Source organism: Otolemur garnettii, unplaced genomic scaffold, assembly GCF_000181295.1.
Source record: "Otolemur garnettii isolate 467f Iridium unplaced genomic scaffold, OtoGar3 scaffold00074, whole genome shotgun sequence".
NCBI classification, from domain to species: Eukaryota; Metazoa; Chordata; class Mammalia; order Primates; family Galagidae; genus Otolemur; species Otolemur garnettii.
In genome coordinates, this window is record NW_003852469.1 from 2,842,257 (window position 1) to 2,863,432 (window position 21,176).

Below are 21,176 nucleotides of genomic sequence, written 5' to 3' on the forward strand. Positions count from 1 at the left end.
TCATTGTTGTTTAGCGGGCCCGGGCTGGATTCGAACCCGCCACCTTAGGTGTATGTGGCTGGCGCCTTAGCCACTTGAGCCACAGGCGCCGAGCCCACGCCATGTTTTATAGTCTGTCCCGTGGAGACAATCTGCTTGACAGATAACCCACCTTTCTCTTAGGTAACTGGCACTCCTCTCCCTTGTTTTTGCCCTGTGCTTGGATGTGAACTTCTAAAGCCCTGACTGTTGCATGGGAATGTCTTTGCTTTGTCTTCTTCCTGCTGAATTCCATGTGCTCCTTGAGGCTGTGCTGGTACCTGATAGGAAGGAGTTGGGCTTTCTCAGCAGGGTACCTGGGGGTGCCCAGGGTAAGCAGGAGGACCGGCTACCCTCTTATCCTGCCTGCCCGGTCACTGTGGGCTCCTGCCCAAGGATTCCTTTGGTCTTGGGTTCCTGAGTCTCCTGCAGTTAACGTTTTATTCACAATTAGGATGCGTTCCTGTTCCTAATGCCAGTTTTTCTCCTTTTTTTTTTAGGTGAACGAGGCCCCAAAGGAGAAAAAGGAGAGAAAGGAGACAGAGCCGGGGATGCCAGTAAGGAAATTCTCTGGGGGCCATGGAATACTGTGGGACAGGGATATTTATCCCCCAAAGAGCCGCATGAGTCTGGGGGACCAGAGGCTGGAGCTTTGGGCTAGGGCTAAAGTGTCACTGGAGCCTCTCAACTTGTTTTAGGGCTTTGCTGGTCTAGGAGGAGATACTGATAAGCCCAGGGCACAGGCCACGTTTCCAGAGAAGCTGTGAGCCTGGCAGTTGTGTGGATGGGTCTGGAGGCTCCTTGACCCCAGCTGCCCACTGGGTGGACATGTGCACTCTCTAGGCCTCTGTTGTCTAATCTGTGAAATGGATAAGCGTCTTACTGCATAGGGTCCTGGTGAGAATTAAATGAGTTAATCCAGGGGTCCTCAAATTTTTTAAACAGGGGGCCAGTTCACTGTCCCTCAGACCGTTGGAGGGCCGGACTGTGGGCCCCGGGACAAGTCGGCAGCTAAGCAGGACAGGCAGCAGTGGCAAAAACACCCAACAGGGCAGATAAATGTCCTAGGAGGGGGCTGCATGTGCCCCCACCCCCACCCTGCTGTAGTTTGAGGACACCTGAATTGTTAATCTATGTAAAATGCTTAGGATAGTTCTGGACACCTCAGTAAGTGTTAACAGGACTAAGTAAGTGTTAATTATTATTATTCCATGTAATCAGAATAATAAGTGTTAATAATTATTATTCTATGTAATCCTAAAGTCACTGAGGGTGCTTGCTAAGATGCCTCACCTCACTGGGTGTCCCCAGTGAACAGGGGCAGAGCCACCGTTAATTTCTTTTGTCTCCCTCCTCTTCCACTCACAGAGGAGAGAGGCTAGAGAGCTCTTGATCTGGCAGACCTCCTGCTGTAGGAACAGGCATCCTTCTGACGGGGATCCTTCCAAAAATGTTTATAAGGGCAGCCAGCTTATCTATCTATGCCACTCTTTTTTAGGGTTTGTGTTCCCTGCAGAGGGCTACATGTAGATTCTTGGAGAGATACCAGAGGAGAATGAACAGAATCTCTTAGCCAAGTTTCAAAAAAAAAAAAAACCAAAAACCAAAGAAACGCCACCACCACCCCAAACCAATATATCCCATCAGTTGGGCTCTGAAGGGGGCCATCCCATTTGCACATGCAAATTCTCCCCTCCTTGAGCTTCTGTGAGGACTGGACCTGGGGAAGTACTGCCTACGTCACAGGGTCTCTGGAGATACCCAGGGACAGGTACCACTGGAGAGTCACAAGCCAGTCCACGCTGAGGTCTCCTGAAGGCTGAGCTTGCTGGTTTTAGTAGGTCCTTCACGTGACACTTTCATCCCAGCCATGCAAGACCAGAAGGAGTCCTCAGTCCTGGAAAGGGCCGTCCCAAAGCCCCTGGACACTTTCCTGCTGCTCCCTCTGCCCTCCCTGTCCTGGGGCAGCACCTAAGGATCACGTGGGAACAACAGATGTGGCAGCACTTTGTCATCTAAAGTGAAGTTCCCACCAGAGGGAAAGCAAGGACGCCCCGGGCCTGTCCTGGGCTTCTAGTGCCTATCTCACCTGCGATGCTAAGATCCAGAGCTAGCCACACACTTCACAGTGTCCCTAGAGTCCCCCAGGGCCTCCCTGGGCGTGTCATGATGAGGCCATCTGGGAGACCCTGTCTAAGGCTCTTTTATCTAAAGGACCGGGTCCTGATTGTCATCTTTGGGGTGCTGCTTTCTCCTTGACTGCTTCTGAGAGAAGCCCACCAAGGTAGCAGGGGAGGATTGGGGCACTTAGTTCTGAGAAATAAATAACTCCAGGAAGGGAGGAGCTGCGTGGAAAGATGACTTTGAGAGGGAAATCAGAAATGCTGACCGCACACCAGAGGGGGCTCCTCGACAGGAATTCTTTGGCAGCTCTTCCTCCAGCTGACGTGAGAGAGGAGAGAGGAGAGAGGAGGTCAGAGCTAGCAGGGCGTTGCCATTGCTCAGAGGGACAGTCGGTCCCTGTTTGCCCTGCCTCTGTGGGCTCTGCACTTGGACTCGGCTCCCAGGCTGGGACATGGCATGAGGAGGTGGGAGCTGGAGCCACAGCCAGGGAGGGAAGGGGGGTGGGGAGGCTCCTCAGGGATGGGAGGGGTGGCTTGGGGGAAGGGCACCCCATCTACTTGGCCTTGAAGCCTATTGACTGTACAGTGCGAGGCTGATGTCAGCCCTGGACAGCTCTCCTCAGGGACTGAGGCTTTCTTTCCTGCCTCCAAGAGGCTACACCCTCGCTGGAGCCCAGAACTCAGACATGGGCTCAAGCTCTAAGCTTGCAAAGCACAAAGCTTTTCCTTCTTGCTCCCTGATTCTCCCGCCCCTCCGAAATGGTCACCATAGACAAAGAAATTGGAAAATGAGGGGTCTCTGCAGAGATGGCTGCATTGCCAGGAGGCTCTACCCTGAGAGGCATCCAGGAATTGCAGAACAGACATGGGCAGGCCACCTTCCCCTTTCCAGAGGCCCCGAGGGCGGGCTGACTTCCTCCGTCATTAGGCAGGATGAAGGCTAAGGAAGCACTTAGCCCCCGCTTTCCGCTAACTCTGGGATGAAAGTTTAGGGTGCAGCCTCCGGCAGAAGGGCTGGGCTCCCCCAAATGTCAAGGGAGCCCCTCTTTTCCTGGTAGCTCCGGCACAACCCAGGCTGACCAGAACCACAGAGGCTATTTAGGGCTGAGGTTTGAGCCTGCCCCACAGGGGGTTGTCTTCCCACGGCCTCCACTGCCCAGCTGGCCTCTGACCGCACCAAAGCCAAGCTATATTCAGACTCCTGCTTATGTTTCCGAGGAACTCCGGTCCCAGAGGTGTTAACTATATCCCTGAGACCCAGGCTCCAAGGAGAGTGCCAAGGCTCATCTTTCAGAAAAGTGCGGAAATTCTGATGGACACGGTGCCCACTTCTGGGGATTTCTTAGTCATTCCCTGGGCAAGCCCACTATGGGATCCACAGGATGGGAAGAAAGAGCTCTGAGCACCCAGGAGCTGCCCTCCTCCAAAAGCAACCCTGGGTCGGTCCTGGATAACCTGGCTTTGCCCAAGGCCATTAAACCTTCCCGAAAACTGCCCAAGTGCACCCCTTCAGTGCACAGCCAGCAGGTGAGGATGTCACTATGTTCAAGGGATTGGTGAGAGAACAAGATAGCTCCCCTTCCTTGGAACACAGCGGTTGGGGGTTTTCCTTTGTAGAAGGCATGACCCACAAGACTTCTCAGTCTGAATCAATACTAGAATATTTTTCAGGACAAAACTCTTGCCATTGTTTACCCATGTTTTGATCTGGAGTCCTAGGATTTGGGGATTGGATGGGTTTTAGATCAGTCTCTCTCTGTGTCTCCACCCCGCCCCATCCGTTCCATGAACAGAGACCAACAATAGAGAGACCGAGGGAATCCCCATGGTCACCTGCTTAGGTCATGGCCAAACTGGGTCTGGAATCCAGCTCTCCTGGTTTCTGCTTGATAAGAAACAAAGATTTTGGGTTTTTTTGTTTTTTTCAGGCCAGGATTTGATGGCAGTCATTCCCTTAGATGTTTGGCTTTTGGAAGTTTAGCCAAAAAAATTACATATACACTTTTCAAGAGAGAAAGATATTTGTTTTCTCCCAGGTTATGGTCCGTTTGCAAGAAAAATAAATAGTATTTTTGCAACGAAGGGGTGGGTAAAGGATTTGGTTTTGTTTAGGTCCCACAGCGTGAATTTAAAGCAGGATATAAGTTCAGATTGTTTAAAAAACGTTCCTCAATTTGGTTTCACATGGATAAAATATGCAGATGACACAGTAAATTCTAAGCCAGTGCTTGTAGATAGTTACCATTGGTGGCTCAGAACCCTTGAAAAATGTTTAATGCTTTGTGTGCGATTGTCAATATTTAGGGAAGTGAGTTTGGGTCTGGGGACCCAGCAGAAACCCCAGTGTCCAGCGTAAACTCAGAAATGATCAGGGGAGGCCAGGCACAGCGGCTCACATCTGTAATCCTAGCACTGTAGAAGGCCATGGCTGAAGGCTCCCTTAAGCTCAGGAGTTTGAGACCAGCTTGAGCAAAGTGAGACCTCATCTCTATTGAAAAATAGAAAACCTAGTCAGGCATGATGGTGGGTGCCTATAGTCCCAGCTACTTGGGAGGCTAAGGCAGGGGGATTGCTTTGAGTCCAGGAGTTGGAGGTTGCTGTGAGGCCGTGGCAGTCTAACCCAAGCAACAGAGTGAGACTCTTCTCTAAAAACAAACAAACAAAGCCATAAAACGAATCAGGGAGGGAGTTTCTAGGCAGTGTTTTTCTAGCTGATGAGATGTTTCCATCTCTATGTTAGAATGAAAGAGGCAAAGAGAGTGCTGTGGGCCATAGGAAAGGTGGGTGCAAAGCCTAGTTTTGCGTCCTGTTGGGGGGCAGTTTGGGGAAGTTTCTTTGACCCATGTCTTGAAGGGTAAGTTGATGTCTAGCAGGTGGATGTGGACGGTGAGAGCATCATGCAGATTCAAGAGGATCTGAACAATTAAAGCCCCCTTTGAGAAGTCGGGGGTAAAATCAGGGTGTATGGCAGGGTGGTGGGGATGCTGAGAGCCTGACATAGCTGAGCCAGTGACAGTACATTATCTCTTTAAAAGATGCTTCCGAAAATAAAATAAAATAAAATAAAAGATGTTTCCGCATCCCTGGCCAGAGGGAGGGACACAAGCCCTGGCCCAGCGTCCTGGCCAGGGAAACACGCTTAGGTAAGGAGAAATGAAGTCTCCTCTTGGTAATCCTAAGAGGTCATTAACAGGACTGCTGAAATTTGTCTTCTGAACATGTGTTAAGTGAAGGCAGGAGCCAGGGCTGAAGCCTGAGCACTGCTAGTTGGAAGAAAATCAGCGAGGCAGGGATTGGGGTTTATGCTGAGAGCGAGCAGTCGGGTGAGTGCAGCCACGTGGTTTTGCTGCGTTGACCGTGATTCTAGTGGGCATTTCTCGCTTGTAGGTCAAAGTTACCGGTTTGTTCCCTGTATCCCTGTTCTCTTTATGCTTATTGCCCGCTGTCTCCATTACCCTTGGTGTGACACATTCAGCTGGAACTGCTGTGTCGTGTTTCCCACCAGGAGTGGGGGGGAGGGGGTGGCCTGCCATACCCCATTCCCTGGCAGACAGACAGTGGTTTCTGCAAGAAAACTCTTTCTAGTATTCAAACTTCAAACTGAAGATGAATAGCGCATAATCTTCTACAAAAAACAATGCCTCGAAACCACCGAAGAAGTGACATTTGGGTCTTTGATGTGGGTTTTGTATGAGGAAACACTGGAGCTAAGTCGAGATGTACATTAAAGCCAGGAACGGTTTGTTTGTTTAGAAAACGTTTCAGACAAACTTGGGAGTTGCTCTGACTCCCCGTGAGCCTGAGCTCTCCCAGGGTGCTGGGAGGCGAGGCAGGCTGCAGAGTAAGTCTGGGAGTCCTCAGGTGCCTCTGATGGCAGTGGATGGGCTGTGCCTGCCACTACATTAACTTCACAGTCCCCTTCTGTCCCTGGAAGACACCCCGAGGGAGGACTGGGGAGCAGCTGCTTAGCCTCTTTCCTTCACAGCGGTGTTTGTCCAGTTCAGAGGGAAGAGAGAGGAGAGGGACGCAGAGCCTGGCCCTCCTCGGGAGGTCTTGTGGCCGCTGTGGCAGTCAGCCTCGCTGACTCAGAGGCTGCACAAGTCACTTGCCACAGTGCCTTGGTCTCCCCCACCAGGATTGGGATTATACTGAGGTCAACACTGTTGAGACGACCACCCCAGTCACGGAGCTCACAGTGTTTCAGAATGGCTTTTTTTTCTTTTTTTAAATTGAGACAGAGTCTCAAGTTGTTGCCTTGGGTAGAGTGCTGTGATGTCATAGCTCCCAGCATCCTCCAACTCTTGGGCTCAAGTGATCCTCTTGCCTCAGTTTTTCTATTTCTAGTAGAGATGGGCTCTCCCTCTTGCTTAGGCTGGTTTCCGAGTCATTAGCTTGTTGTAGGAAGATGAGACCCAATGGAGAGAAAGAGCACCCAAACACTACTTTTATAAGAGGAAGGGTTTTATTCACCAGCCAGGAGCTTACAGCACAGAAGAATTCCAAATGGCCACGCTCCCCGACTGGCTTGGTCTTTCCCTTTTTATCCATAGTCAAAAAGTTCCACTCCACAGGTTCCCTTCTCATTGGCCAGTGTAAATCAAGCAGGAGATGCTATTCCAACCCCTACAGAACTACAGGATTTCACAGAACTTGGAAATTTCCAAGTTCCAGGAAGTTAAGTCTGCAAATTCCCAAGAACTGAGTCACCACGGAGAGGACCCTGCAGGTACATCCTTGTGGTCTCCGTGAGAAGACCTGTTCTCCCAGGCCCCAACCTTCTCGGGCATCCTCTCCCAAGCTCAAGCAATCCACCTGTCTTGGCCTCCCAGAGTGCTAGGATCACAGGCATGGCCATCGTGCCCAGCCTCAGAACAGCTTTCTAAGGCATGAGCCATTCTCTGGTCTGACTGAGGAGGAAATCACTCTGAGAGGTTAAATTTCTTGCTCAAAAAAAAATAAAAAAAAATAAAATAAAATAAAAATTCCTTGCTCAAGGCCACAGAGTGAGAAAGTGGGACACCTCCCTGCCTGCAAGGATTTATAGTATGGGGTGGAGAAGCATCCCAGACCTGCTGGGCCTGGGGAGGAACAGAACTGAGATAGGGACCAGGGCGGAGATGGAGTGAGTGAAGGCAGAGGGGAAGAAAGAGTCCCCGAAAGGCCACTAGCCCTAGGTACAGTCTGCCTTTATGGGGCGAGGGGGAGACTGCCCCATAAATGCTGGCATCTTGTCGTGCGTGTTATGGACACAGGCCTGACAACATGGGCGTTCAGCATCACTGTTTGCTTGTGGGCGTTCAGCATCACAGCTCATGGCTCGGCGGGATTTCTTTCTGGTCCTACATGCCTGTTGACTGTGACTCTTCAGTGCCCTTTGAGAGCCAGGGAGCAAAAGGAAAGAAAATGACCTGTTTGTCTGCCAGGGCCACCCAGGAAATTCCAGCTCCCCGCATAGTTTCTGGGCCCACTGGCTGGGCAGGGAAAGCTCTTCTTTTATTATTTGATCTGGTATATTTTTATTGAGCACCAGGCAGCCAGGAATATCAAAACTAGACCAGACAAACTCCCAGGTTCCCAATAATTATAAAACCCAGTTGGGAAGTGAAGGACTGAGTTCACAGTTGAAGGGAGTCCAGCGTGGCTCATCAGAGCAATGACAACTCAGGAGATTTCTGCTGCTCCCACCAGGAGGGTCCCAAGCACCCCGTGTGACCCCCAGTCGGAGACACAGCACAGAGGAAGCACAGGTGTGGGCCTGGCATGGCCCCTTTATCGTGTGACCTTGAGAAAGTCACTTCCCTTCTCTGAGTCTCAGATTTCTCCCTGGTGATATGGGGCTAACACCACCCGCCTCAGGGGAGGGCCAAAGGGACCAAGTGAGACCATCTCATAAAAGTGCTTTGAAGAGTCACAAAGGACCACATTAGGCTAAGAGCAGATTTCCATTAGGAAATAGCATCCCATAAAGCACACCCACAGGCCAGAGCACACTTTGAAAGCCATGCCCTTCAGGAGAGCTTGACCAGAAATTCCTGATTTTGCTTTGGGGATGGCTCCTGTCCCTCCCATATGGATCACATTTCCCCTTGAGCAGTGTCACCTCAGTTTCAGGAAGGTGGGGCTGCAGAACTGTGTGCCTTGGGCTGGCTGGGGGCATGGGGAGTTCTTTCTTTACAAGAGAATGAAAGTTCAACTTCCTTAACCGGCAGATGGTCCACATTATCCCTGGGGCTCTGCTCTGCAGCTGCGGAGAATCGGGCCTACTTCCCAGCCCCAAGTGTTTATTTCTATTCTCCACGACCTCCTTTCTTTTCTTCTTGTTTTGCCGTGGCTGGGGGAGACTGGAAAGGCAGGAGAAACAAAACAGTGGAGCTGTAAAGTTCTAGGCTTAGGGTAGGTTTTCTCTCCTCTCCTTTGCTTTACAAGCAAAGTCTTCTGGGCTTTAGGGCCCTTCTGATGCATTGCCAAGCAGGCCTCAGGGTATAAAGTGATGGGTTCCATTCTCAGAGCCCCTCAAAGCGCTGTGAGCTCCCCTCTTTCGTTTATTCGCCCGCTCATTCATTCCACACAACTTTTTGCGCACTGTGATGTGGCACGCTCTGTTTGTAAGTGGGAGCACGACGGAGGCCCACAAGGATGCTGACCGCTGCCGCCCTCCTGCAGCTTGTCATGGGACATAGAGGTTTGGAGGAACAGGGTGTTGCGGTGAGATTTTGCTCATCCGTGGGGAGCACATACTGGAGCCACAGGTCAGGGATACCTTCCCAGAGGAGGTGACATCTATATGCCTTTCTCCCAAAGCTCAGCAACTGTGGAGTCATGTAGCCAAGGCTTGATCCCACATCCATCCTTCCAGATGACACTTGCAGCCCTGGCTGTGCCTTAAGATCACCTGAAAATTGTTTAAAACCACCCCTCACACTGGTGAGTTTCAAGGATTTCTAGATGCTTCCTATATACAGTCAGGACCAGCACCACGGCTTTAAGGCTTTAAGACTTACTCCCTTCAGCCTGAGGAGGTAGGGCTGTTGTGAGACAAAGGAAACTCACTTCACATTTGGAGAGGGCTATTATTAAGCATTTGTCTTCAGTTTTCAACCTGGGAGTTGGCTCTGTGGTTAGAAAATAAGAGGCCTTTGCTCTTTTCCTTGATTGTCATGTAGCAGCTGTGTGACCCTGGGCAAATTGCTAGACTACTCTGGGCCTGTGTTCTCTTCTGTTAAATGAGAGCCATAGAACGAACTCATGGAGCTGTTGTGAAGGACAGATGAGCAGGTGCTTGTATAAAGTGCTCTCTGCAGTGCCTGACATATGGGGGGGATCTCAGCAGACAGACGTGACTTCTCTTCCCCGTTCGTGCGTCACTTGAACTCTCCTGGGTAGTGCCCAGAGCTTTGTTTTGTTATAATTGGGTTTGGACGTGGCCTTGAGCCAGGTGTTGACAGGCCCTGTAGGCAGTAGATAGCTCCAAGGTTACCTCTCCCTGAGCGCTGGTAGCTATTGGCCGTTAAGTGGTCCTCCTAAAGCCACTGAGGGGCCAAGCAATACAGCCACTTGCTGAGAAAAATAGAAAGATATTCCTCATCTCACTCTCCAATTATAGCCATGAGACCCAAAGCACATATTGTAAAATAACGTGGAAAATAATCAGATCAAAAAACATGGGAGGCATCAGAGATGCCCATGTCCAGTAAGTGAAACCAGACGCTTATTTTAAGATTCTGCGCTGGATTCCCTAGAGACACGGTCAAGTTCCCTTCCCTTGCCTTCCTGGAGGCAGGATGAGCAGCTGTCAGGCATGGCACAGAGAGGACAGGATCCTGTGTTTGAAGTAGAAGAACTAGGCCAATGTCTAAGGCCCCTTCCAGGCCCAGGGCTCCAAGGCATCCACCCTAAGACCCAGCCTGCTTTGCCGACCCCTGCTATCCTGGGAGGATATTTACAAGTCAGAGAGAGGACAGAAAGTTTGTTTTGAGAGGAGAATCCCTGCATATGAAAAGATCTGTAAGTCTGGACGAGGAGCTGGAGAGTGGCTCCAGCCCCAGCACCACATTCTGGGACCCCATTCCTGAGCTGCCTTACGTAATGAGCTGCATGCAGTTTGCATCAGTGTGCAGAAAGTTGCTGACAGCAGAAGCCAGTGTTTGCCTTCATGGACACCCTTGTCCCCCCTTCCCTAATATGCTGAGGAGCCAGGAGCTAAGCCCCGGGGAACACAGGGGAAGTTAGGAGACTCAGCCAGCTGGAGGGATGAGCCCTTTGCTCCCAATCCCCAGGGGAACAAGAAGGCTTTCAAGGATACGACCCAACTCAGCTGCTGGTATCCAAGCTATCTTCAATGTTGAATTGAGACCCTCAGAGCTCCCATGGGCAGCTGGGAAGACTGCCAGTGGCGGGGGTGGCTCTCACAGGGATGAATGCCCACAATGCAACTGATAGGCGCTGTTGCACCCCACGGCCACCATCATGCTGCTTTGAGAAGAGGGTTGGTGTGGAGAGATCACAGCTGGCCAGATCTCAGCTCTGTGCCTGAGTCTACCTACAACCAGCCTCTTTCCACCCCTCCTGGGCCCTGCTGCTTTAACCTCAGGCCAGCCTCTCGGCATTGTGCCTTTATGTTGAAAGAAGCTGGCATTATGGGCAACAGGGGTTAAGTGTCAAGGATTAAGGGACCCTGGAAAAGAAAGGAGGATATAGATGGTAAATCAGCCCAAAGGTTAAGTGTCAAGTTCAGGCCCCAGCTCTCTACCACCTGTGCGGTGACCCAAGTGAGGCATGTCCTGTGTGTCTCTCGTGTGCCATATGCAGAGCACGGGTGCAGCATCTTCAGGTCTCTGCCAGCTGGCAGATTTTATTCTGCTCCATCATCGTGACCACTGGAAAGCCTGAAGACTGTGTCACAATTACCCAAAGGCAGCGGCAAGCACTAAGTGATGGGACATCTGTGGCCCACAACTAGGCTAAGGGAAAGGGCCGCCAGTGCCGGCCTCAGAGAGCACCAGTGTCCTGGACCACATCTGTGCCATGCTCCTCTCTCTGACCTGACCTCACCCTCTCTACTGGGGAGCAGGGTCAGGGTCTGAGAGATCTGGGGCCTGCCTCAGGAAGGGGCCGAGGGCCACAGGGTTGGTCCTAGGGTGGCCTGGGCTGCAGTGAGGCAGAAAACCCCACGCACAGGTTGGAACTACTGCTGCTGTAGGAAAGTTGCGAGTGGAGCGATGCATCCCTGGATCTGGGAGACAGTGGGGCCTCCCAGCCAGACAGGCCCCATCTCTCACCCTGGGTTCCCTCAAGTCGCTTTCCTACTGGCGGGTCACACAGCAAGACCAGGCAGTGATGCTTCACACCTGGACTTTGACTTGAAGCACTTCTCTGTATAAAAGCAGAGAAGCTTTGCCCTGGGGTGTTGGTGGGCCATGCTTCTGCATTTCTGGGCCAGCAGGGAAAAGAGGAACAGAGACCCAGCCCTGTGTACATTGGGGTGTCTCTGCTATGGAGAAAGAAGTTGGGGGTTACGAGGGGAGGCTCTGCCCAAGTCTTGTGGGCTGGGGACTGGGACAAGCTGTCAAGTGCAAACAGCTTCCACCCATCCTCTCTTTTTTGGTGAGGGACAGCGACTCACTATTTCCCATAGGCTTAGCTTTTCCAGCCACAAGGTGGACCTTGCCAGTGCCATGCAGTGCCACCAAAACTGAGTAGAGCTGGCCTTGTGGTTGATACCATCCATCAACTTACAACTGAGACGGGGAGAGCCCAGTCTGCAGGCGGGGGACACAGGAGAAGGGGAGGCACCCTCTCCTTTACCTGAGGAATTCAAACCAGACCCTACATGGGGCCAGTGGGGGACAGGGCTGTTCTAGGGTTGCTGACCTCACTGCTCAGGAAGGACTTTTCAGGGCTTGGGAGCCTCTCAGTCAATGTGAGGCCATTATCAGAAGTGGCTGCAACGTTGGAAGCCTGGGGTCCTGTTGTTCATCCTGCACGCCCTCGATAAGGAACATCCCTCTTGCTACAGTGTGAGAAGTGCCAGAATTTTTAACAACCGGGAACCCTGCCCCCTATTTTCTACCCTGTCACATACAAGGAGCCCCACTCACCCTGCAGGGACCACCCTGGCAAGCTCCCAGAGGAATAAGAAGTGTCCTGAGGGGCACGGGGACTGACGCATCTGTGGGGTGAGTGGTGGTTAGTTGCTGGGTGGGAAAGGTTTGCCCTGGAGCAGAAACTTCTGGGAAAAGGCAGAGTTTAAACCCTCTGCCCACAGAAACCTAAACCTCTGAGGAAGTCATGATGTCCTTTTAGGCTAGAGAGGGGGTTGCTGTTGGAAGGTGTTTGGTGATTCCCGGAGTGCACTGTGGGAGGTGGCATCACGGCTCAGGCCTGGGAAAGCTCCTGCCATCACCCGCCATAGCTCTTTGCAGGCAAAGTAGGGCAGTGACACTGTCAGTGGGACAGCCTGCTGGATGGTCCGAGTGCCTGAATTGGGGCAGTCTCCTTTGTAAGTAGATCGAATCTCAGTCTGTGGCCTTCTCCGCAGCCTGCAGCATCCTCCTGCTGCCTGTGGCCCTACTCACTGACCCCGCACTGCAGCTTCTGTCCTGGGCCTCCTGGTGTGGCCTGGCCCACTGCCACATGACTTGGTGTGGGCAGAGGTGGGTCTGTGAGAAACCAGGGCTGGTGCTCAGCCTCAGCCACCCCACAGCCAGGCCCCCACACAGTGCCGGCCCTTCTGAGTGCTGCTATCTCCAGGGCAGCCTGTCCTGCGGCTCCCTGGGGGTCTCTCTGTGCCAGCTGTGGCCTTTGGGTCCCAGCTCCTCTCTGTGTCTTCCTTGTCCAGGATTTTTGAATTCTTTTGCTCATCCTTGGCCTGTTCTTTGACAGCTGATGGGAGTCTCAGCCTCTGTGGAGAGAGTGGTCACTGGGCAGAGATGAAAGGTCCATAGCCAAGGCATTCAGTACTGACAGAGGTGTTCACAGTGGTCACACTACAGTCACTCTGCATCCTGGGGATGGGGTGGTTTCCTGGTGGCTTCCTCGGTCCTTACACAGAATATTCTGGGGTTTCCCCAGCCCAGGGGTGTGGCTGGTTCTGAGTTCTGTCTCTCTCTCCTGTGAGCACAGATAATGATTCTTCCATCTCCCAAAGTGGTGAGAAAAGGTCTTTGCCAAGTCACAGCCATTAGAAGGGGGTGTCCCCAGCCTACCTGGCCCAATAAAAGAAAAAGAAGCCCTGGGGTGCCGTACTTGCTGGGAGTAGCACTTGAGTGGATTTGCTGTTTTCTTTGGCAGTTCACATGGGGGGGGGTTTCTGTACAGTGTGACCCACTTATCACTGGGTCATAGTTCATTGTCCTCTACCCCCACCACTCATGTTCTGGCTGCAAAAATAAGATGACCTTGACCTCTTCCCTGGCCTTGGAGTCCCTGAGGGTTGGAGCTGGAAGGAGATTTATTGATTGTCTAATCTGTCTCTCCCAAAAGCTTGTTCACAGACCAGTTACCTCTGAATCGCTTGGGATACTGGGAAAACCCCAGTTCCTGCCACCAAGACTGGTGTAGTAGGTTTTGGCTGTCCTAGGAATCTGGCCTTCCCAATGAACTTGATACACAGCCAGACTCCAGAGCCACTGAAGCTCGGGTCCCCCAGGGGAAAATAGCCCCCGGGGACAAGCAAGATGTTGGCAGACACATCAAGAGACCAAGTTGTGGTCGTTACCCTGGCACTGAGTGTGTGTATGGCCCTGAAACTATGACTCCCCTGCCAAAGCCTGGCTTTGCATCGATGTGAAGCCTTCTTAGGATTGTGGCCTTCTTCTTTGAGCCCCTCCACCCCCAATTTTCCCCTTGGAGAACTGATACAGTGCTTTAGAATGCACAGGCGTGACTCTTTGCACCATTCAGCAAATGTCTATTGCTCATTCCCTCCAGCCGGGTTCTGTGAGCAGCACTGAGTTCCGAGATGGATGCAACAGGGTCTCAGACCTCGGAGCAGGGGGCAGACCCTCACTGCTGGTGCTGCCAAACGCCAGGCACTGTGCTCAGCATCTCCTGTGCCCTGTCTCATTGTGTCTGCACAACAGTCCTGCTACATGGGTGTCCTCCCCACGTCACAGTTGGGAAAATGCCCTCAGAGAGGCTGTGAGACCTCCTTAAGGTCATTTGGGAAGAAAGAACCTACTGCGTACCAGGTGCCAGTCCAAGCTCTTTCTATCTGTTGCCATATTTCATGGATTCTGGTATACACATTTTAACATTCATGAAACTGGGAAGCATCCAGCAGCTGACATAATTCTTAGTGGCATAGAGAACGCTGAGGTGCCATGCAACCAGGGACATCTCAGATCTGATGATCCACCATCTTTCACTTGTGGATAGTGGGTGGCGGAGCCAGAATTCACGCTTGGCTTTGTATGGCTTAAGGCCCTTTCACACTCACAGCCTAGTGGGCAGTAGATGGGCATGCCCGTTCAGAGGACACAGCAAGGCCCCTGCCCACAAAGCCTTGACCGCCCCTTGCCTTCCTGTTTCCCCCACACCCTCCTCCCTGGCAGGTGTGGCTGCTGGTCACCAGGTCTCCAATGGTGGAGAGGAATCCAGCAACCACACTCCTGGGTATTCACCCAAATGAAGTAGACTTTATCCATCATTGCCAAAACCTGGCAGCAACCGAGATGCTGTCCAGTGGGTGAATGGATGAATAAACCATGGTCTATCCAGTCAATGAAACATTATTCAGTCCTAAAGAGAAATAAGTTATCAAGCTGTGGAAAGACATGGGGGAAAATTAAATGCATATCACTGAGACGAGGCCAGTCTAAAAGTCTGTGTACTATACGGTTCCAACTCTGTGACATTCTGGAAAAGGCCAAAGTGTGGAGACAATAACAAGATCAGTGGTTGCCACGGGTCAGGGGAGGGAGGGATGAATAGACGGAGCACAGAGGATTTTTAGGGCAGTGCAAACATTCCCATGTGATTCTGTAATGAATACACATCGTTATACATTGTCCAAAGGCACAGAGCACACACTCCAAGGAGGAGCCCTGGTGTGAACTATGGGCTGCGGGCAGGCTCATCAACTGTACCAAATGCTCCATCCGCTCTGGGGTCAGTGGGAGACTGTTTGGGGGTGCAGGTGGATGGGAGCTCTCTGTTCCTTCCAACTTCACCATGAACTTAAACTGCTCTTGTAAAAAAAAAAGCTACTGGAAAGAAAGGGAAGGGGTGGGGGAAAGGCTGACAAAGGCAGGAGAACACGGGTGGCCTCGGGGTCCTATCTCAGGGGCAGAGGGCAATCAGAGGAGGGTCCTGCTGTGTCACAGCTGAGTAGTGACAGTCTGCTGCTCCCCGCAGGTGTCCTGGAGGCCCCAGTGGTGATCCGCCTGGTGAATGGCTCAGGGCCGCACGAGGGCCGGGTGGAGGTGTTCCATGACCGACGCTGGGGCACTGTGTGTGACGATGGCTGGGACAAGAAGGATGGGGACGTCGTCTGCCGCATGCTGGGCTTCCGTGGCGTGGAGGAGGTGTACCGGACTGCCCGGTTTGGGCAAGGTAAGGCTCCAAAGCAAAGGGCACGGGGAGAAGGTCCTCGGATCCCAGGACTGGGCTCCTCTACAAAGCCAGAGTCATTTTGACTGCCATTCTGCCAGGTGGCACCTGCCCCTTCCCACACTCTAGCTGCAGCAGGAGCTCCTGTCTCCCAGGCAACCGTGTGCAATTGTCTTCATCTGTGCATCCGCCGTGGTCCTTGAGACACAGATAATGCTGTTTAATGTCCCACATCTCATGCACCATCCTCCTTTGGGAAGGCCTCTCCTCCTCCAGCCAGGGAATTCCTCCTGAGCTCCAGCTACGCCCACCGTTGTCACTGCAGAGATTCGTGCAGCTCACTTAATGACCCTATTCTATTTACTGGTCCTTCCCTGACAGGACATTATCCTAAACTCCCTGACTACACGCCAGCTAGCGCTGAGTTTTGAGATCCTTCCTATGTATGTATTTGGGCTGGGCGACCTGGGGCCCGTTGGCTTTGGGTGTGATTAATCCTTCAGGGCTCTCGGGCCTGCAGCCTTTTCCTGGGTAATTTGTACACTGACATGTTTTCCAGGAGACGTTTAATCTGCGAGTTATTGCTCTGCCTCTAAGGGCGTATTGTGTAAGAGCCCGGCTGCCCAGGCCAGGAGGAGGCTCTAGAGAAGGGACAACGTCCAGAAGGCAGCGGAAGGAGGCTGCCCCTCCCTGCTCTGTCCCCAGATTCACTTCACGGCAATCCTCTGACAACAGATGCTAAGAGTCTCTACATAACAAAAATCCATCTAAGCCGCTCATTGGTGCTGTAGATTCCGTCAGCAGTGAGGAGGCTGCGAAGTTCCCTTGACATTCTTTCTAAAGCAGATTTCACCCGCACTGCTCAGGCAGAGTTCAAGTTTCATATTCTGACAGTTCTGCTGTAGGAGAGGCTGTGTGGCTGCTTTGGTTTATGTCAAAGCCCTTTCCCATCCGGGGACTGTTACCACACTGACCTGCTCAGGGTGACCCAGCCAGAGATGCTGGAACCTGGTTTATGACCCTAAACCCTGTGCTTTTTTGGTGCCAGGCCACAGACCTTACAAGGGAGGTGCCGGGGTGACTGGCCAGTCTGGTTTGCCTGGAGCTTTCCTTGTCTTAGCTCTGGAAGCCCCATGCCCTGGGAAGCCCATCCCAGTTTGAAAACTATCACAGTCGCCCCCGATGGTGCCGAGACTTGAATCCAGGAATGTCCTGCCTCACAGGCTGCAGTGCAGGGCCATTTTGGAAAAATGGAGATGCTGGCGCATGGGCTCATGCACCCTAGGGTCCTGCAGTTCTAACACACTCCCTGAGATGCCATCACTCGGGGGCCAGGATCTCACTTTGATCAGTGAGGCTCCAGCCACTGCTTCCATGGGACACCTGGGACTCAGGGATCTTTCCCGAGGGCTCCTGAATGGGTACCCACCATCGGAGGCACCCCAGAGAGTCCATGGGTGATGATCCTGCCAGCCCTTCAGTGGGGCCTTAGGGTGACTTCTGTGTGGCTTGCTCCCTCTGCCCCCCCCCATGAGCCCTCTCCATTCACTCTCCAAGGCTTGCCCAGCTGTTCTATCCTCCCAGGAATCATTGAGGACCTCAGTGCCAAGTTTGTGCCTTTTAGGCTCAGGTACTAAGCACCAGGGCCCCTTCCTGGCACCTTCAGATCTTCTGGTTGATCCCCTTAGCAGCTGGTTAACAGGGCTGGCTACAAAGAACACTATCAGATTGTTTTAGGGACCTTGTGTGCAGAGAACTAACCTAATTAGACACGGTTCAGGGATGCTCCTGCATATCCTTAAATCTACATCTGATTTTAATGTTGGATTCCGGGCTCCCTTGCTATTCCAGAGCCATTGTCACAAAATGAAACCATCTGCTTTAAACTCCAGAAGATCAACAGTGACATGGGTACTGGCATGCTTGGCTCTGGGGCACTGGGACAATCCAGAATTTGCTTGACTGTATTCCTCCGATTAGGACAAAGAGAGCATGTCTCAAACCTGGGAGGCAGCAAGACTTGGGTTTGAGTTCAGACTGTGCAACTTACAAACTGACCTTGTACCAGTTGTTCTCTGAGCCTTAGTTTTCCCAGCTATAAAATGGGTTTACAAATATCTACCTTCCAGACTATAGCCAAGACAGAGGAAGTACATTATGTGTGAGATGTCTGACGTATAGAAGACAGTAACAGATGCTACCAACATCACCACTGATTACTGTGCTTCCGCCCTCGAGAAACTGAACTTAGAAAATAAGTATGAGGCTTTAGTGGGGCGGAGACAGCAGCTGGAAGGCCTCGGATGGGAGTAGGGGGAGCAGAGCCAGGGGCAGCCCAGTCAAAGGTGGACATTGTGCTCCCTCTCCTCCTCCCAACCCTCCTGGATCTCTGCTGAGAAACTGTGTTATCTCTACAGGCACCGGGAGGATTTGGATGGACGATGTCGCCTGCAAGGGCACCGAGGACACCATCTTCCGCTGCAGCTTCTCCAAATGGGGGGTGACAAACTGTGGTCATGCCGAGGACGCTGGAGTGACGTGCAATAGATACTGAAAGTGGGCGCGGCCCAAAGCTGACAGCCTGTGCCAAGCCTCCTTCCTGCAGCCCTGGGGTGGGGGCGTGGCTCAGGGCCACCTGACCACACCTCTGCCTCACCCAGCCTAGCGCCCCCAGCCCCTGCCTCCTGCTCCTACTGCAGGGGTGTGGGGCCTGTCATCATTCTCCTCTTGGACGTCTGCTCCGACGTGTGACTCTGGAGTCTGCTGACCATCTCCCCCTCCCAACAGGCTCTCTGCACAGGGTCAGCTGGGTGGACACTTTGCTCAGCCTTCTGAGCATCAGGCAGAGGGCCTCAATACCCATGTCCCCTTGGGTCTCTTAGTTGCAGAATGCTGAGAACATGCCAGAGACAAGTGCCTTGGTCTGATGGGAGACGTTGTGGATCATTTACTCTTCAGATGATTCCCAAATGTCAGTTAGGCCGAGAGTTTACCTTCCTCTCCAGCAAGAGGCAGCCCTGAGCGATGCCTTTTCCCCTCTCTACTCTGCCTCTGCACACCATCTGTTCATCTGGGGAAGGGACAGAGAGGAGACTATAGGAGCAGAGGGGTGTGCAAGTCACCTGCAGGAACCCTGCTAGATTTGGAGAAGGGGGATGAAGGGATCAGTGAATGGATGGTGTGCTAGATAGTATCTTGGGTGCTAAATTCATTTATCTGCTTTGCTGTATTGGTACAAGGCATGTCAGTCCAGGTAAAACCTAACCTCCAGGCAGCACTTAACTGGCCCATTCCCCTGGGCCACAGGTCAGAAGACAGAACGACTGAGTCTGTGTTCCCACCTGACCCTTAATGCGTTTTTGCTAGGCCTGAGCAAGAAGCTCGGGCTCAAAGCATGTGTGACTAGAACGTTGCACACTCTGGAACCCATGGTGTGTGACTGGCTTCCAGACCAAGCATCTGTGTAAGAGGAGAGATGATTTGAAGGGTGACACAGGAGCCTCTGTGTCGACTGAGTCCAGTGCTCAGTCATCAGGCAGTCTGGGTAGAAGCCAAGTCACCTGTGTCTCAGAGCTGTCGGCGGGGATGACACTGTACCTGCCAAGGCTTTTCAGGTGTGAATCTGTGGTCAGGAGTACGCAAATCCTGGTAGATCCGGTAGAGGTGGAAAGAAGTGAGGATTCCCTCTAACCTCCAGGAGGAATGAGGGGCCTCAGCCCTCTGTGCTCCCATCCCGGTGACAAGTGGATCACATCCTGATTGTTACACAAGGAGGAAGTTGAACTGGTTCTCGTTCTAGAGTTAGAGGCACTACATGGTAGCAAGTGAGTTCAGACCCGCCTCACTTTGGGGGAATCACAGACTCAAGGCCAGACCACAGATACATGGTCACCTGTCAAGTAGGGTGAGCACTGGCCTATGTGGGTAGCCTGAGGCCTGGGCCCCTCCAGCTATAGGACCAGCAAAGTTCCTGGCTGACAACCAAGCCCAAATGTGCCCTCGATCGTTCATTCTTGCTTACGGTACGCTTGCTACTCATTAACGTCATAAAGATGAGGAACTCTCCTTTTGACCAATTGCTATGTTTACCTAACACGCATAAACTCATGCATCTTTCTCCAGAGCCAATACATGTATGCATATATAAACATGGCACTCTTTACTACATAGCTCAACACACTGCATTTAAAAAAAAACAAACTAAAAGTGGAAAGACATCACTTTGAACAAAATAAATTCCCGACTCAGTTCTGGCCAAGAATCCAATGGCTCGACCTGTGAAGACCCATATAACTCTCTCGGTCTTTTCATTGGGGAAAACAGAAGTCTTGTTCTACATCCAATGAAAACAATGTTGAAAAGTGTTTGGACCTTAAAATGAAAGTCTACTAGTTTACATACCTACTTAAGAGGACATGGAGCTGACCATGGACCTGTGTTTCAGGGACTAAAGCAAATCAGGCCTGGCCTAAAATACATCAGACCTGACCTTTTGTAAGAAAGAATTTCAATAAAATGAAAAATATGTCACTCACAAGCTTTCCATCACATTCTTTCTCAGGAAAACCCAGGGAACATGAGGAGGGGGAATGAAATTGGATGGTCTGATTATTTCTCAGTGGGGAGAGCGAACGAAAAACTGTCTTAATACGACACACACACAAAATTTAAGGATGATGATGGAGGGCTGGGTGGAGTGGTTCACACCTGTCATCCCAGCACGCTGAGAGGCCATGGCAGGTGGGTTGTGTGAGCTTACGGGTTCCAGACCAGCCTGAGCAAGAGCAAGACCCCATCTCTAAGGGGCCAGGGCATGGTGGCTCACACCTGTAACCCTAGCATTCTGGGAGGCTGAGGTGGGTGAACTGCCTGAACTCACAGGTTCAAGACAAGCGTGAGCAAGAGCGAGACCCCGTTTCTAAAAATAGCCAGGCGGAGGGAGGGGGTTGGAGGGATGACTTCTGTGTTTTATCTTACAAGGGTACACGTGAATCTTTCTAAGAGTAGAATATGAACATTTTAACACAATAACTAAGAAAATGACATGAAGGCTATGTTAACCAGTTTGATGGAAGTGTTTCGGATTGTGTGTGAAAACACCACATTGTACCCCAGAAGTGCATTAATGTACATAGTTACCATTCAATAAAAAAGAAAAATAAATAAATAAAAATAAAAATAGCCAGGCACTGTAATGGGCACCTGTACTTGGGAAGCTGAGGCAATTGCTTGAGCCCAAGAGTCTGAGTTTGCTGTGGGCACTCTACCTAGGGTGACAAGTCAGACTCTGTCTCAAAAAAAAAAAAACCAAAAACAAAAACAAAAAACCCATCTCTAAAAAATAGCTGGGCATTGTGGCAGGTGTCTGTAGTCCCAGCTACTTGGGAGGCTGAATCAAAACGGTCACTTGGGCTCGGCGCCTATAGCTCAACCGGCTAAGGCGCCAGCCACGTACACCTAAGGTGGCGGGTTCGAATCCCCAGCCCG

General features: G+C 51.7%; 1 protein-coding gene across 1 annotated transcript in view; it reads left to right on the top strand.

The window, feature by feature from the left end:
* SCARA5 (scavenger receptor class A member 5) overlaps positions 1-18,347 on the top strand; it is a 75,788-nt gene extending 57,441 nt beyond the window's left edge. The window contains exons 7-9 of the mRNA XM_012807710.2: positions 519-575; positions 15,495-15,692; positions 18,107-18,347. Of these exons, the coding sequence (XP_012663164.2) occupies positions 519-575; positions 15,495-15,692; positions 18,107-18,243 (392 nt within the window). The 3' untranslated portion in view covers positions 18,244-18,347. The remainder of the gene's footprint in view (positions 1-518; positions 576-15,494; positions 15,693-18,106) is intronic.
* The last annotated feature ends 2,829 nt before the right edge of the window (positions 18,348-21,176 follow it).